This window comes from Rattus norvegicus, chromosome 1 (assembly GCF_036323735.1).
Source record: "Rattus norvegicus strain BN/NHsdMcwi chromosome 1, GRCr8, whole genome shotgun sequence".
Taxonomy (NCBI): domain Eukaryota; kingdom Metazoa; phylum Chordata; class Mammalia; order Rodentia; family Muridae; genus Rattus; species Rattus norvegicus.
The window spans coordinates 130,541,886-130,559,345 of NC_086019.1; the positions used below are offsets into that span (position 1 = coordinate 130,541,886).

A 17,460-nucleotide genomic window follows, 5' to 3' on the forward strand; every position below is an offset into this window, starting at 1 on the left:
AGGGTTACAGAATAAGACCTGGACCTCTAAAGAAAGGACCAGACAGATGACTCAGAGGTTAAGAGCACTGTTGCTCTTACAGAAAGACCTGGTTTCAATTCCCAGCACCTACATGGTGGATCCAACAGGCATGTTTGTGATGCATATATATATATATATATATATATATATGCCATAATATACAAAGTAAAATAAAGAGGGAGGGGAGAGAGGGAGGAAGGGAGAGAAGGAAGGGAGGGAGGGAGGGGAGAGAGGGAAGAGGGGAGGGAGACAGGGAGACAAAGCATCTGACAAAATACACTTTTCACCCTAAATGCTATTACCATTCTCCTTGGCAATGAAAAAGCAAGCGATGTTCCCTTAAAACGACAGATGAGAAAAGAAGAATTTACTCTCAAACCACAGCAGAGTGGAAGAAATTCTAACCTCTGCAATAGAACAAGAAAAAATGCAAACAAGAAGGAAGATACTATTTATTGGCATGTGGCATGCAGAAAATACCATGTAATCTACAAAAAGTACCCCCAAACCTAGTAAGCAACAGCAATAAGACAGTTGCAAAAACAAACTATTTCTTTATACTAACTATGAACACAGGAAAATTGAAATAAAAATACCATTTGTGACTACAGAAGGAAACCCAAACCTCTGGGCATAAACGAAGCATTTCAGCATCTGAATGCTGACACTCATCAGTTGCTGATAAAAGAAAGAAGGAAAGCCTTGGTCAGTGGAGACATAGCACACTCATCAGTAAATCCAGTATTGCAGACATCAGTCCTGAGCAAATTGATCTCTGGGCTACATGTAATTCTCATAGAAAGTCTAAAAAGGGGTTTTGGGACACAACCGACCAACCAACCAACCAGACCCAAGAATAAGCTAAAGAGCAAAAACTAGGAACAAAAACTTAGACCCAAGAATGACCTAAACAACTTCCAAGAGAAGAGTGAACTAAGCTGTCCACTCTGCTTGTGCCAGGCCTATTGCAGCTGCGGCGGGGTCCTGTTGGAAAGGCAGACAATGAAACCGACCAGAATCCTAGAAAAGCTTCCAGAGTGTACTTGTAACTGAGAAGGCTGACCTCGACGGTTGATCGGCAGGATTTAGAATCATCATGGAAACAAACCCCTGGGCGTGGCAGAGATTTTTCTAGAGTAAACTAATTGAGGTAGAAAACCCACCTTAAAGGGCAGGTGGCACCGTTACAAGTTCAGTGCTAGCCTGGGCTACAGAATAAGTTTCAGGTTAGCATGAGCTACCTGTAATACCAGTACTCAAGAGGCACAGGAAGGCAGATCTCGGAGTTCAAAGCCAGCCTGGTCTACGAAGTAAGTTCCAGGACAGCCAAGGCTACACAGAAAGATCCTGTCTTGAGAAATCAAGAGACAGAGACAGAAAGAAAAACACAGAAAGACAGACAGACAGACAGACAGATGGACTTTGCCTCACAAAAACAAAACAAAAACAACTAAATTAAACACACCTGTCTTTTTTTGCTGGGCTCCCCTCCCATGGTCCCAGGAGCTGAATTTAGAGCATGGCACACGTAGGAAGTACATGCTCTGCCACTGATCGTGTTTCCAGCTTTTACTTTCTACTTCGAGACATGGTCTTTTGTCTATATTTTCCAGGCTGGCCTTGAACTCACTCAACAGCCCAGAAAGATGCTGGATTTGCAATCCTCTGCCTCAGCTACTCCCTGGTCCTGAACCACCATGCCTGGCTGGAATTGGTTTTCTTAGTGCAGGAAATGATAGAAGTGTTCTGTTGGCTAGCAATGGAAAATTGCTTGTAATTTTTTGTTTTGAAAGGGACTCACACGCTAGGCAAGCACTCTGGTGCTGAGCTATGTTTCTACCTTTCTCAGTTCCTAAAGTCAGAACTCTAGTCATAGTTATTGTTATTAGACATTGGGATCTATACATTTGTATAAGTCACAAGTAAAATGGCTTTAGACACAAAAGATCTTAAGTGTATAATGCATTTTGGAGAACTAGCAGACAAAAGTGGCCTCTCCCTCTTCTGATTTACTTTAACTTTACTTGTCTGTGTGTGTTTGTATGTGGGTGTGAACATGTGAGTGTAGGTGCTCAGAAGCTGAGGGATGGCATGACTCTGGAGCACACACATCTGCTGGGGCAATGCCCCCGTCCTTGGCCTTGGTTTTAATGATAATTACAGGAAGTCATCTCCTTCATAGCAAGGATACTAACATTAACACTGGAACCAGTGTGCTCCTAACAGTTGAGCTTCTAAGTAAAAGAAGGGAAGTCTGAGGGCCTGCTGGTTGGATGAGTGGCCTGGAGGTGTTCTATCTGTGCTACAAGGAGGCAGCACGGCTGCACACTTTTCTGTTTCTGAGAGGCTTCTGTGGCAACTGGCTGTGTCTGTGTATTGTGTGGATGGTCGAGTTGTCACAAGTCTACTGAGTGTGTGCTCACTGTGGCCCTAGAGGCTTGACGGCTTCAGGGGAGAAAGTAAACTAAGCAATAGCTTCATCTAGGAAAGGCTGCTGACAAGTTCTACGAAGCCCATGAGGCATGGCGCATACTTAGAGTCTGTGTGTTTACAGCTGAGGCAGAAGAAAGAGCATTGAGCAAGTGTTAAAATACAGAACTGTGACGATTCCTTGCGGGACGAGTCACAATGCTGCAGGCACAGATGAGAGCCCACAAGCATCGTGAGAAATGTGGGGTTTTCTCTGGTAATGTGTTTGCTGATTAAAAATAAAAAGCATATCTTTGACTCATTACAGAAATTCAAGCCAAAAGAAGCATAATATTTACACGAGCTGATAGAATGAAGTCCCACGCACATAACTTGTGGAAGAGTCACCTAACAGTGCATCGTGTACTGTCACATTTATGCCACAGCAACTTTCTCATGGGAAGATCCTGTGCAGAACCAGAGGCTGCCCCTGACTCCGGGAGCAGGAAGAATTAGATGACATAGTTCCAGTAGATTCCCATACAGAGCGCAGCACACAGTAGGTGGTCTATCAGTACTTTTTGAATAAGGCAAAAGAAACAGAACGCCTGCAAGGCAGTGACACAGGCCTGTGTTCCCAGCTATCCAGGAGGTGAAGGCAGGGAACAGCAAGTCCAAGGCCAGTTTGGGCAACTTATGAGACCTGAAATGAAAGGAGGGCAGGGGTAGAGCGCAGTGGCCCAGTACTTGCCTAGCACATGGGAAGTTCTAGGTTCCATCATGATACTAGGGGAAAATAAAAGCCAAACAAACATATATATTTAGGAGAGTATTTTTCTTAAGGGACATAGCCTAAGTTACCTTGAAGGTGTCAATAAATAGGCTTCTCTTAGAGGAAAAAATCCTGAACATCCATGCAAACAATGTATTTCTGATATGACTTGGTTTTCTAGAAGGAAGTAATATGAATAAAAGAAAGGGCAAGGAAATGTGAAACATCTGACAGGAGACCACACCAGGAAAGAACTATCTGGAAGAGATCATTAAAACGTAAACCACTGTCAAGAGGGAGGAGGGAGGAAGAAGTGTGGCAGTGTTCTGAAAATCTTCTAACCAACAGGCCCTGGTCCCAAGGTGCAATGACCTCATACCCACAGCGCTCAAGTAGTCACTGCAGCAAAGACTAAGGCTCCCTGCAAGGACCAGAGTGTCACTAAAAGACTGACAGCGGCCTGAACAGTCATTGTACTAATTCTTCCCACAGGCCCCCCTGGTGTGCACAAGTCAATATATGCAAGCATGTGCCTTCTGAGACAAACAAAGTATTTCTTACAAGAAATCAGTGGCCTACTAATGTTTTAGCAATTAAGGTTCAATTCCTAAATTGATTTATCATTTTTTTAAAAAAAAATTCTATCTTCTTTGGTAAGCCATGACAAAGCTTTCTATAGATATAGTTGTTTATGTAATATTATACATGCCCATAAACACAAATGTTCATGCTCAGATTAACAGAAATCAGTTGACAGCACATATACTTTTATGCAACACATCCTAAAACATTCTGGTTAATTAGGAATTTTTTGCTAGGGCCAGAAAGATGCCTCAGCAGATAAAGGCACTTGCTATGCCAGACTCCAAACCTGAATTTGACTCCTGGAGCCCATGTAAAGACGGGAGAACCAACTTCACAAAATTGTGCTTGGTCGTGCACATCCATGTCTAGCACATGTGAACCCAGGTATCGACATATGCACGTACATTTTGGGTTTTGTTTGTTTGTTTGTTTGTTTGTTTTAGAACTGTAAAACAACCCCCTGTGTGCATACAGGGTTGAAATGTAAAAATGCAAGTGTGCTAACCACGTCCTGGCTGTCGCTTGTCCTCAGAAGTTAATTCCTGGTAGTGTGGTTGCCAGTATGTCGCCATGTTTGGCAGAACTTTTAAGAAATGGGGCTGTCATGAGGTGTAGGGCCCTGGAAGCATCAATGTCATAAATGGATGACACTTATGGTGGGATGAATATGAATGGCCCCCATTGGCTCATATACTTGAACGCCTGGTCTTAGGGAGTGACTACTTGATAGGAATTAGGAGGTGTGGCCTTGTTGGAAGGTGTTATGGAAATGGACTTTGGGATTTCAAATGCTCAAGCCAGGCCCACTGTCTCTTCCTACTGCCTGCAGAAGCTGATACAGAACTCTCAGCTGCCTGTCCAGTACCATGTCTGCCTGGTGCTTCCACACATCTGCCATGACAATAAAGAACTAAAACTCGAAATGTACTCATGCCCGAATTAAATGCTTTCCATTACAGGAAACTGCTATAGTCATGGTCTCTTCAGAGCAATGGAACACTGACTAAGACAACACCTATCATGGGAATGAGTCTGATCTGCTGGCTTTGGAATACGAAGGAAGGGGTGAGCCGGGCTTCTGCCACACCTTCCCCTTCTCTGGTCTCGTCACATGTCCTTGTGTTCCTGAGGTGTCACCACAGCTGACCAGATGCTGGCTCCATGCTCTTGAGTCTCTGTAACTATGAGCAGAATAAACCTTTCTTTATAGAACACGCTGCCTCCGGTATTTTTTGAAGGAACACAGAGCTGTTAGGTACCTCAGACTTCATATTCCCAATTCCTCCCTCCTTCCAAGTCTATCACAAAAATGGTTGCACTGACATCTTTCCAGCTTTTCAGTGAGTGTGCTGAAATCATATGCACGTGAATGCACACAGATATACACATGTGTATTTCTTTTCTTTTCTTTCTTCCAAGATAGGGTTTCTCTCTGTTACAGCCCTGGTTATTCTGGAATTCACTCTGTAGTTCAGGCTGCCCTTGAACTCAGAGATCTGCCTTTGTCTCCCAAGTGCTGGGACGAAAGGCATGTGCCATCGTGCCTGGCTCTGGCTATACATATATATTTCAAAAACATCTTGCTCAAACGATTATGAGCAACTATATTAGTTTTGAATTTTCGAATGCCATTCCAACAGTATTCTCAGTGTACAACGTAGTGACTGAAATGCAGGGATGGAGCCTGACTGCTAGGGTTCGAATTCCAGCTCCATCATGAGACTCTGCTCTAGTAAGACGCAGATTACAGATATGCTGGACCATGTGCTGAGGCATATGATTCAGCTTAGCAGTAGCTGGACAAGGAGGCACCTGAGACTGTCACACAGTGTGAAGAAATGGATTGCAGGCGACCATTCATCTCCAAAACTGGCGCTCCTGGCTCTGGGTCTTTGCACTGCACCCCCAGGGCCCAGCTGCACAAAAGCAGAGCTGTTAGCCACACAAACTCAAATGTACTTTGTACTGTCTGCTATGTAAAACTTAACGAAGCATTTATGGAAGAACCACACAGGCAGTTGTTTCAAGTATCCTGGTGATTTAAGTGAGAACTTTTAAAGCTGGTGACAGCTGCTTTTATGGCAAATTGCTTAGGCTATGGGCCCCATTGTTCGGGCAAATCCGTCTCAATGTTGCTGTTTTAAAGATGTGATTAATATTTAAATTAATAGACTCTGAGTTAAGATCACTCCCTCCCATACAATAGGTAAGCCTCTTTCAACTAATCGTAAGAGCAAAGCTATAGAAGACATTCTCCCCAAGACACAGACCCTGTCTGACCTTGGGCTGCTACTCTGAAGCACCGAGTCCCACCATGCAGGTCTGAGTAGTGGCCCTCACAACTGTCCTTGAAATCAGTCAACCTTTCTCTCTCAATCTGGGAGGAAAAATGAGAATCTCTTGAGAACCTGCTCCAGTAAAGGGATGGCTTGCTGTAATACAGGAATGTGGAAATGGCACCCACACTGGCTAACAGAGGCTAGAAGGCTTTGAAGTACATGAGAGAAAAAGCCTATTCTGCTTGAAACTGCTACTGACAGAAACAAGGAGGATGTGGTGAGGAAAGATGGGGGCTACAGAGGGCATTTTTATTATCTTAGGGATGCAGAGGTGCCTTGAACACAATGCTGGCAGACACAAGTGTTGAGTGAACTAACTCCCCATGACATAACAACATGGCCCTGGAGACCATGGACTGCTCTCTGCCTTGACTGAGTCACATTCTCTGAGACAGAAAGCAGAACTTAGAGGTAAGAATGAAGCGACTTCTCAGTGGTTTCTAAGCCAGGTGCCAGGGCACCACTTGACTTGCTGTCTCTTACAGTAAGGTGTAAGGGAGAGAAAGAAAGCAGGGGAATTTTGTTAACCAAAAATGAAGCAAACCTTGAAGATTTAGAAAACTCAGGTTTCTTGAACCAAATGTTGAGTATGGATGGTGTGGAGGGGAAACCTTCCTTAAGGAGATCAAATTGAAAGAGAAGTCAAATATAGACACTGGAGAAAAGAGAGCATCTTCAATAAACGGTCCTGGTTAAACTGTGTGGCTCTCGATTTGGACAGGTCAAAAAAGAGGAAGATGGAGGAGAACTGTAAGACATTTGGGTCTCATGGGTCAGAATGGGCGTGTGAGCTATCTGGCTGTAAGCATGTTGTGCCTGAAGAAAAAAAAAATCAGCCTGTCTCAATTCTTTGGCTTACCAAGCCTGAGGGGTGGGGCCGTCCTGCTCGGGGGCCCAAGAAGACAGAGCATGGAAGCCTTTGGGGCTTCAGCTTGTTAGAACCTGGGATCCTTTTTTTCATCAAATGTTCTCTTGTCTCAAAAGATGCTGTGTTGCCTCTACCTGCCCCTCATCACACAGTAGGAATGGAGACACTGTCTGCTGTCCTGTTTGCAGATAGAGTTCTGCCTAGAAAGAGTAATAAGCTAAGTTTTGCTCACATCTAATTTAAACAATTTTTAAGAAAGAATGTGTTCGTTTAAGAGTTGATGCCAAAGGCGTTTAATGTTTAAATGTTTCTTAGCCATTTGTTCCTCGTCTTGGGGACTGTTTAGCTGTACCCCCTTTCATAAATTGGGTTTTTTAAAGTTTTTTTTTATTGTAGATATTAATCCCATTGGATACATACTTGATAAAGCTCTTCTCCCATTCTGTAGCCTGCCACCACCTGAATGATGGTGTCCTTTGCTAACCAGACGTGAAATCCCCTCTACTGTCCTTCTTAGTGCCTGCTCACAAAGTCTTCTCCTGTGCCAGTGAGTTCAAGGCTATTTACTTCTCACTGTCTTCTATCAGATGCAGGGTGTGCAGCCCTATGTTAAGGTCCTTGATCCTTTCAGAGTTGAGCTTTGTGTAGGGTGATAAATATGGATCTATTTACATTCTACTACATGTAGCCACGCAGTTTGACCAGGACCATTTGTTAAAGATGCTGTCTTTTCTCCAGTGCCTATTTTTGAGTTCTCTTTCAAAAATCATGTGTCTTTAGGTGTATGGGCTGTGTCTGGGTGGACATGTTGGCTCATGTCTGCGATCCTAGGACTATGGAGACCAGGTGGGCTTATAGGAAACAAAAACTTTTATACACATTGGAATGGAGTGAGTTATTTTGTGAGAAAGGCATGAAATACATGTTTGGGGGTAACACTCTGGAACTACACATGGTCTTCCAGTTCCTTTTCTGACAATGATCCTAAACCCTCTGGAACTGTCTGCATGCTGATAACCTGGCTGGCCCCTCAGTGTACAATTACACAGTTCCTACTTTCAGCCCTACCCCATCACCAGTCATCTGGGAGAGCCTAAGTGCTGAGCTGAGCTGGTTCCCAGTGGCCAATGACTTCATCACTTCCGTCTATGAAGTACATTAGAAATGGAAAGAACTGGGTTTGGAGAGCTTCCAGAGAGTGGACGATGTGGTACAAGAGGGCCGAGGACCTCAGAGGGCATGGTGGTTAGGTGCACTTCCCACATGGCCTGCCCTCTGCAATTCTTCCCCCTGGCTGCTCATCGGGAGTCTCCACATAAGTGAAGTGCTTCTCAGAGCTGTGAGCCATCCTAGGAGATGAACTGAACCCATGGAGGAGGTGACGTGCTGTCAAACTGTCTCTAAATAGGTTTATATCCATAGGTCACTGTTGCTCTTAGCCTTGGTCAGAGAAGCTCCTGTTTCCAGCAGGAAATGGTTAGCAGAGCCTTAGAGTTGGTCAAGGCATTGAGAGTAAGACGCTGAGTGTCAAGCCCTATATGGGGCACTGTGGAAAGACTGAAGCACCAGAGGACACGAAAGACCGAAAGACCGCTATGAAACACTAAGTGATCACACCCATGAACTCACAGCAGTGGTGGTTAAACCTGCACAGGACGGAGCCCATCAACATTCCATCACCAATAGAAAGGAGCTTATGGAACCTCACACCTCCCCGAGGAATGATGTCACTTACTGGAGAGGAGGAGTGTCATAGATCAAGTTGATGGAGGCACCATCCTTTATGTTGCCCCTCAAGGAAATAATCTCCCACCCATGTCCGTACAAGGAATTCTAATTAAACACTGTCTGTCTTTTGTCTGTCTGTCTGACTGACTGCCTGTCTGTCTGTCTGTCTGTCTCTCTCTCTCTCTCACACACACACACACACACGACATTAGCATAGGAAGATCTGGGGAGATAAAGGGTTAGAAGTAGAGGGAAGGGTTAAGATGACGAAGGAAGAGTATATTATCAAAGTACAATGCACACGCACACATGCAATTGTAGAAGAGTAAGTTTAAAATGTTTATTTTTTTAAAAAAGTAAAGTTTCCAGGGTGTTTTTTTGCTGGTCTTTCTTATCTCAAGTGTCCTAGAAATCATTATGGGTAGATTTTATCTCTCCCAAATTCCTTATAAGTGGCCCCAGCCCCTAGTACTTCACAATGTGTCTTAAGACCCTCCTCATTGCAGAGGGGTCCAGCACATATCCCAAAGGGAATAACACGTGTACACAGAGGCCAAGAAGAATGCTGAGATAGACACGCCCTGTTGGATCCCCATACCTGGTCTATAGCAATCATGTCACATGGCGACACCCTAAAGACAAGGTTCAGGAGCTCTCAGATAGGTGAATGCAGGGGAATTCTGGGAGGCTGACACACCAAGGGAGGGTATGCCACACGTCTCCCCCAGGACTGTTCTGAGCATCCCTGCCTGTGTACTCTTGTGATGTTCTTTACAATAAGGTGGCTTACATATTCCCTGGGTTCTGCGAGCTGTTCAAATAAATGAACTGAACCCAAAGAATGGATTCTGGGAGCCCTGACTGTACCCACTAGTTAGAGGCATGGGTCAAGCTAGCTGAGGCTTCTGAGTGTTTTCCACAGGAGAAGGACAACCTTGGGGTCTGAGCCTCAGGCTGTGGGGTCTGCTACTATGTCCAGGTAGACAGTGTCATATGTGTGGACAGCATGAACACTATGTCCATGTCCAGGTAGAGTGTCATATATGTGGACAGCCGGTGAACACTATGTCCATGTCCAGGTAGACAGTGTCATACGTGTGGACAGCATGAACACTATGTCCATGTCCAGGTAGACAGTGTCATATGTGTGGACAGCTGTTGAACACTATGCAGTAAAACAAACAGCACAGGTTTGAACTGGGGGCTTGTTTGTTTTTCCCAAGAACAAGCATCAAAATGAAGAAGTTCACAGAAGACATTAAAAAATACAAAATTGTTGAAATTGGAACCCACAGTGTATCAAACAGGATTACTCGGGCAAGGGAAAGCAGCAGAGCTTGGGAGAGGGGCAGGCGGAGACCAGGAAAGGTGGCTCCATTTGCTGAATGGCGACCATGTGCCAGGCGTTTGCCTTCCTCATCTGTCACCCACAGCTCTAGTCCACAAGCAGACTGTTCTGTCCCCATTTTCAGGCTCAGGGAAGCTTGGCAGGCTGCCCAGGCAGTCAGTGCAAAGCCTTTGCCTTCTATCTCTTATCCCACTTAGATTAAGAAACAGAAACAGGGCTGGGTGGATGCCTTGCCCACAAGGTCATGGGCTCTGTTCCCAGCCCTGGGAGAAAGGAAAGAAGGGAAAGAGAAAGAGGAAAAGAGGAGGAAAGGGCAGTAGAGGAGCAGGGGACAGGTTCCAGGAAGTGATCCCAAGGCTGCTGTGGGCATGCCATTACCACTGTCCCTCAGGAGGCTGAGACACAAAGTCCGTGTTTACGGCCAACCTGGGCTGTTACATAACAAGATTCCATCTCATACAAAAATGACTGCAATGGAACTCACACTGGCATTGACAGGGAGTGAGAAGCTCCCACATTTGGAAAGTTCCCCAACTGAACTCCACTGTCAAGTGAGAGCATACTTCCTTAAATTTCTTAGCTTTAAGTACCCAAACTTAAGCTGGACGTGGTGGTGCATGTCTGCAATCCCAGAGTTTTGGGAGCAGAGTAGGAGGGTGAGGCCATCCTCTACTCACAGCTAATTTCAGACTCTGTCTCAAAGGGAGGAGGGGGGGGGACAAACATGAAAGCCCGTAAGTCAAGGCCAAGCACACGGGGGACTTTTCCAATGCTCCGCTCTTCACTGTCTGGCCTTCTTGTTCTCAGTAACAGTTTTGGCTCTGGAATTTACTTAGTGAACATTCTCCATGAATGCAAAGCCCTCTGCCAAGAAATACAGAGTGGTATGGGAATGCTGTTGGAAGAGTTAGACTCAGAGCACAATGCAGCGCTCATGCGCAGTGTGGCCACACACTTCCAGTTGTGCCAGGTGAACCCAGGCTGGGCTCTCTTTATACAAAGGCTCCCTCCCTTGCATGCAGGGTGAATTAGAAGGAATGAGCTGCTGCGAACAACACACTCACCTGTGCATCTGTGCTCTGCACACATGCCTTCCCCAAAGCCCAAACTAGGGACGGTAGCCAGGCTCTCTTGCAGTAGTGAAAATGAACAGGTTTCACTCAGTCCATGGAGTTCTCAACCTTCCTAATGCTGCAACTCTTTAATCCAGTTCCTCCTGTTGTACTGACACCCCTCCCCCCATAAAACGTTTCATTGCTACTTCATAACTGTAATTTTGTTATTGTTAGGAATCAGCCTATAAATTGTGTTTTCTGATGGTCTTAGATGACCCCTTTGAAAGAGGGTGATTTGAAACCCCACGGGGTTCCAACCCACAGGTTGAGAACCACTGATTGAACTTCCTTAAGCTGCAGACTCAGCATCCCTGCCATGTACTCCCTCATTCCCATGCTGCACCCTGGCCCTAGTGAAGCCCTAGTGCCCACTTAGGCTTCATTACCTCTGGTGCAGGCCTGCCATTGGCGTCTCTCTCAAGGGGAAGAGCTTAGGGTAGACAAAGGTAAACATGGGCTCACTACACCGGTGACAGTGCCCCAGGGGGCAGTGCAGCAGCTCCAGGAGACTTTTGGGTAATGAGATTGGAGACAAAAAGTTCAGATCTGAAACAGAAGAGAAAAAATCAGGCACATGAGTGAAAAATCCTATTTCCTTAAACTAGACGTTTGAAATTTCTCTTTGTTACCAAGGAAGTTCAAATAGTTAAAAGTACATCATGTTGAAAATTCTGTTATCTGATAGACATTCAATAAAAATCTAACATTATTAGGAAATGAAAGGTGTTTTTATATTTTTGATACTAAAGGAAAATGAAAATCCACTCTTTTATGAGCAGCTAGAAGCTGTCCTGAGGCAAGGAAAGAATTAGATCAAATAGTCTGTAGGAACAAGGATCAAAACGGCAGAGCAGGCTTTCCTGAGTCAGAGACTAAGGGAGGGGAGGTCTGGGGACCCACAGCAGCCGCCTTAAGCTCTCCCAGCGCCATCAGCCATTCTGTCAACTAAACACTGATGGGAGCCTGAGAATGAAAGTATCACAGGCTAGAAGTCGAAGAGGAAGGGAAGAAAATAAGGAAACTTGTTCAGTCTTCCCAGCCCAGTCTGAGCCTCGCAGAGGACACACCCAGAGGGAGCCACTGCAGTTACCCAGGCAATCTTGTGACAAGTTTTTATCCTTACGTTAGCCATGCAGTGAAGGGAGGAATGTTCAAACTGAGGTGACATCTCAAGTTTACAAGCTAATCCTGGCAAGGACATAGAAACTGTCTTTTAGAACTTTCCAGATAATCAATATCCACTTAGAAAAATATAATTTCTATATGAGTAAATAACTAAATTTTTCTGTTCTGTATAAACAAAAAGGATAAACAAAAACCAGCTTACAGGCCAGCAATATGGCTTAGTAGATAAGGGTGATTGCCGCCAAACCTGGAGATCTGAGTTTGATCTTGGAACACACATGGTGGGAGAACTAACTCCCCCTCCATTTTTAAAAAAGAATTAAAGGAGGGCATTTAAAAAAAGAAACAGCTTAATTTTGGACTAACTAGATATTCCTGGAAAGTTTTGTTTTAGTTGAACTCCATGGTCCCTCTCCAAACGCAAAGTCAAAGCATTTAGCAGCTTTAAAACATGTGTGTAGTTCAGTAGTTAAGAGCACTTGGTAACCTGGAGATCCAGCACACATGTCAAGTGGTTGGGGAATGTGATGTCTTCTTCTGGCCTCTGTGAGTACCCTACCCCACACATACACACACACACAGAGACACATAAGCACACATGTTTACAGTACTGGTCAGTTGGTTGCGTTTTCATTCTTGCTTCCTTTTCTCCGGCCCTTTCTTTTGGCACTGGGATAGGTCTTGGGGCTGGGTACATGCTCTGTTACTGAGAGCTCAGCCCCAGCCCTAGCCAGTGCTTCCTTCCGTGCTTCCTTTGATATGTGCCGAACAATGCCTGTACAATCTAGACCCTTTCCAAACAAGCATCGGCTTGCTTGCGAAAGCTGACAAAAGGTTTTTGGGATTTCTTCTTACAGTTGCTGGATCCCAGGAGACAGAGAGGTCAAGCCCAGCTCTCTTCTGGAGGAGATTTTTGGCTCTTTCCCCACTGTCAGCCTTTCACGTCAACCACACACAGTTTCACAGGAGGTTTTCTACCTTATAGTTTCTCTGGGAACTGCTGTCCTTTGCAATGAAAACCACATTTTAATAAATGCTTCTGTGTGTCTGCAGGGAATGCCAAAGGAACCAATGTTGAAAATATTAAAACTTAAAGAAAAGCCCCAGTCCTGCACAGTGGCGTATGACCACAGGACAAGCTTCACGGGGGCTGAAACAGGAAGACCACATACTCAATTCCAGGAAACTTTAAACTTCATTAAGATGGCAAATTTAGTGTGAAATGTGCATGCTGGCATGAGTTTAAAAAAGACAAAAAACAACACAGACAGGAGAAAGGCCAAGTATTTGTCTCCTGACAGACAGCAGAGAAGACCCGCCCACGTACTCACCTTTCCAAAGCCCATGGTAGGTGCGGTGGAGACTGCGCATGGTCAGCTCTTGCAGCGGTAGGACGTGATCCTTCTCTGTGCCTATTGCCTTCACCTCTGCTGGGAGGAACACGGTCAGCTCCCCAGATGAGAAGGTCAGCAGTCTCACCTCTGACAACTGGATGGGGATGCCACAGCTGCATAAGACACAGCACAGGGCATCAGCCACGAGGGAAGGCTTCGGGCCAGGTTACCAGGCATTCGCAAGGCATATACAACAGTTCACAGTGGCTGAGCTGCCAGCCTCCTTTCGAACTGAGTTGATGACCAGGCTCTTTCCTCAATCCTAGCCAGAGACACAGAAGCAGCTGGAGTACATGTGCATTGCTGACAGCATGGCTACCTCTATAGCAGTCCTCCCCCAGAAGATCTGTGAAGCTTGCTGCAAACTCGGCTTTCCCCCATTGTAGTACCAATTTTGTGTTGCTGGAAGCTTCCAAATTAATTTTCTTTTCTTAAGACAGAGTCTCGCTGTACAAAGAATTTACTACGTAGATGAGGCTGGCTTTGAACTCGCAGGGATCCTCCTAATTCTGCCTTCAAGTGCTGGGGTTATAGGGTACAATACCATGCTGGCCTTACCTTTCAGGAGTGAAGAAAGAACTGGTGCGGTGTCTGACTAGGGAAAGCGCTTGCTGTATAAGCAAGCCTCGCCACCCAAGTCCCCAGATCCCACATAAAGCCAGACACAGAAACAAAAACATCTGTAGCCCAAGGGTGGCCCTACCAAAAGATGGGAGATGGGAACTACCAAAAGATGGGAGATGGGAACAGAAGAGTTACCAGACGACTGCAGGCCAGCCAGCATGACTACAGAAGACTGCAGGCCAGCCAGCACGACTATGAATCGGTGAACACGACTGATTTATCTCAAACAAGGTGGTGTGAAGTTGTCCTCAGACCTTCACTCATATGTCATGCTATGTACCACACCATCCCCCACAGCAGGGACGGGTGGTGGGTGGAGTCTGGTACTCTGTTGAGATATAATATTCTACTTCAAAATTTTTAACATTTTTTTTTGTGTGTAGAGAAATCTAAGCCCACAGACATACATTTAAAGTGCCAGACCGTAACTTAGTGGGTCTTTCCATGTACATGTGGGGAAATAGATGGGCCAGGACTGTCAGCTTGAGGTGGATGGTTTTAATTCATGGCTCACTCTCCCACAACCTGGGCCCTTCTTCTAGCGCCTGAGTAGGCCAAGCCATGCTCTATTTCCTGTTCTTTCTGCTGCTCTAACCATACCCCCAACTGAGGTCATCAGGTACCTGAAAGCCTACATTCCTTTCTTCTCCAGTGGCTAAAGGCTTTAACTAAGGCAGTTCTCTGAGCACTACACCTACCTAGTGAGTTTTGGCCATCAACTTGACACAGCCTAGAGTCATCTGAGGGAAGAGTCAAAGAATAGGGCAGATCAGACTAGCCTGTGGCCAGGTCTGCAAGAGATTGTCTTATAATTGAGTGTCGTGGGAGGGACTGGCACACTGTAGGAAGCTCACTTCCTAAGCAGGCAGTCCTGGGCTGTGGGGGAAGACTAGCTAAGCAGGACAGTGAGCACACCAGTGTCCTCCACGATTGATTTCTGCTTCAGTCCCTGCTCTGATCATGATCAGGGGGGTGTGAGACAAATAAATCCTTTTCTTCCCAAATTGCTTTTGGTCTGAGTGTTTTTATCACAGCAACAGAAAAGCAAACCAAAACTACTAATACATTTTTTTTATTTTGACCAGAAAAAGACAAGGACACAGGGTACCAGGCTGGAAGGCCCTTGATTCCTTTGCCCATTATACGTTTATTCCTGTGTTCCTTCCTTCATCCCATTGGGAAACAATTCCGTAAGAGTTCCACTGTAATCCTCAGGCTGAGAGGGAGGCAGAGGAGGACGTGAATGAGTCTTTCCATAGAACTTTGAGGGGGAATGTTTCAGAGGGGATCACTTTGACTTGAGAGCTCTCCGGTTTGGACTAAAATGCCACACTGAATAAAGAGCAGGTGTCATAAGCAGTGGCCAGAGCCTGAAGACAAAGGCTGTGTGTGCACTCCAGGGGCTGGAAAGGGGAATCAGGTTGTGGGAGGCTGAGCCAGGGAGGTTAGCTGAAGTCAGGGAGTTAATTCATGGTGAAGACTATTAGATGTCGCTTTCCAAACTGTACGATGACATGGACAGAGAAGAGACTTGATTACACAGTGGGGAAGAAGACTGCAGACACAGAGGGGCGGGACTGAGGGGGTTAGGAGGGTCTGGACAAGGTGGAGGAGGTGCGGAACGCAGGGTTGGGTAGAAGCCAGTGGCCTTCTCTGCAGGTTGTGAAGCACAGAGTTCACACTTTCTAACTACTGATAATCTGGGAGGGGTCTGATCTGTTTTAAAGAGCGTCATTACACTTCACAGCAGGGAAACGTGAGATGGACTCATTTCACTCAGTGATTTCTTTTTCAAAAGAGCTACTTTAGTTCATCTGGTCACATGACCTTTAGTATTTTAGCCAGGAGTCTTACTTCCAAACAATTTATTATTGTAAATTTAAATGGTAGAAATAACATGACTTATTTCCATGGGTTAAGCAGTATAAAAAAAATGGAAAAAAGTGAACGATTGTTTTCTAGGCTTCCCACCTTCAAACCCAACCGCCAGTCTCTTAGTCCCAAAGCTATTTTGCTGTTTTTAGTTTACTTTCTATACTCATGCGAAAGAAAGGGGGGGCAGACATAGACCCTTTCTTTTAGTCTGCCCCCTTAATCAAACGAGATCACACAGCACTAATGTTCTGTTCACATAATCATGTGGCCATCAAGACACAACTAGAGAAGTCTTTTACACAGGACTGGAATTTACTTTGTTCATCTCAGTCTTTTCAGTTTTCCCTATCACATGGTGTTACTATAAAAGCAACATATTCTTCTGTACAGAAATTTCATGACTGGAGACGATATTCCCCAACAGAACTGCCAGCCACAGAAACAAGGCTGCAAGTACAGAGGCTGTGAACTGGACTGTCCAAAGACTATGGGTGCAGTTGCTGTACAGTCACAACTGAGCTATCAACCACTTCAGTCCAGCGGGTCTGACTGATGGAAATCCACAGCATGCTTTCTATTTATCACCTTTGGGGCTGTTCACTGGTCGTTCACACGTCATCTTCTGTGACCTACCATTCAACCCTTCTGCTTACTGTTCAATTGAATCAAAAATCATTTCTTAGACCCTTTCATATTAGCAAGTGCTTTTCACACCTGAGGTGAGCATCTTCTCCTTTTAGAGATGGTCCCTTTCCCCACTCAGCAGTCTCCCCACAAGCACCCAGCCTTCCATTCACAAGACTCTTCTGACTCTGCTTCTTCTAGTTACTATTAGTTTACATGTAGATGTTTCTCTTTTTTGTCCATGTTATAAAACAGAACGAACTATCATGTTATCAAATGCAGTAACTGCTCATCTCTGAATCGGAGTGCCATCTTCAGCACGTTAACTTCCCAAGCAAACGCTTTTGAATTTATTGCTGATTTTCCTATCCATGTTAGTGCTACATGGCTCAGTCCTACAGGGCTCTGATGACCCTGCCTTACAGAAGATTCTGTCTGCTGCTTATTATTTACCTTGAACTTTACACTAGTTTTATCTGGACATCATCCAAACGTTCCTGGAATTCAGTTCTTTTAACATGAAGAATAATATTGATTCTTGGTTTTCAAAGATCTACTTTATCGGATAAAGGCACCCCTCCCCCACTGCCACCCAGTTTGCTGACAGGTGTTCCTGTTTGTCTTTTGACAGAA

General features: G+C 45.1%; 1 protein-coding gene across 8 annotated transcripts in view; it reads right to left on the reverse strand.

Moving 5' to 3' along the window:
* The window catches only part of Lrrc28 (leucine rich repeat containing 28), a 129,235-nt gene that overhangs the window by 15,129 nt on the left and 96,646 nt on the right, over positions 1-17,460 (reverse strand). For all 8 annotated transcript variants that reach the window (XM_039082302.2, NM_001108486.1, XM_006229347.4 and 5 more), the window contains 2 exons: positions 13,642-13,817; positions 11,572-11,731 (listed from right to left, as the gene is read on the reverse strand). In XM_039082302.2, the coding sequence (XP_038938230.1) occupies positions 11,572-11,731; positions 13,642-13,817 (336 nt within the window). The remainder of the gene's footprint in view (positions 1-11,571; positions 11,732-13,641; positions 13,818-17,460) is intronic.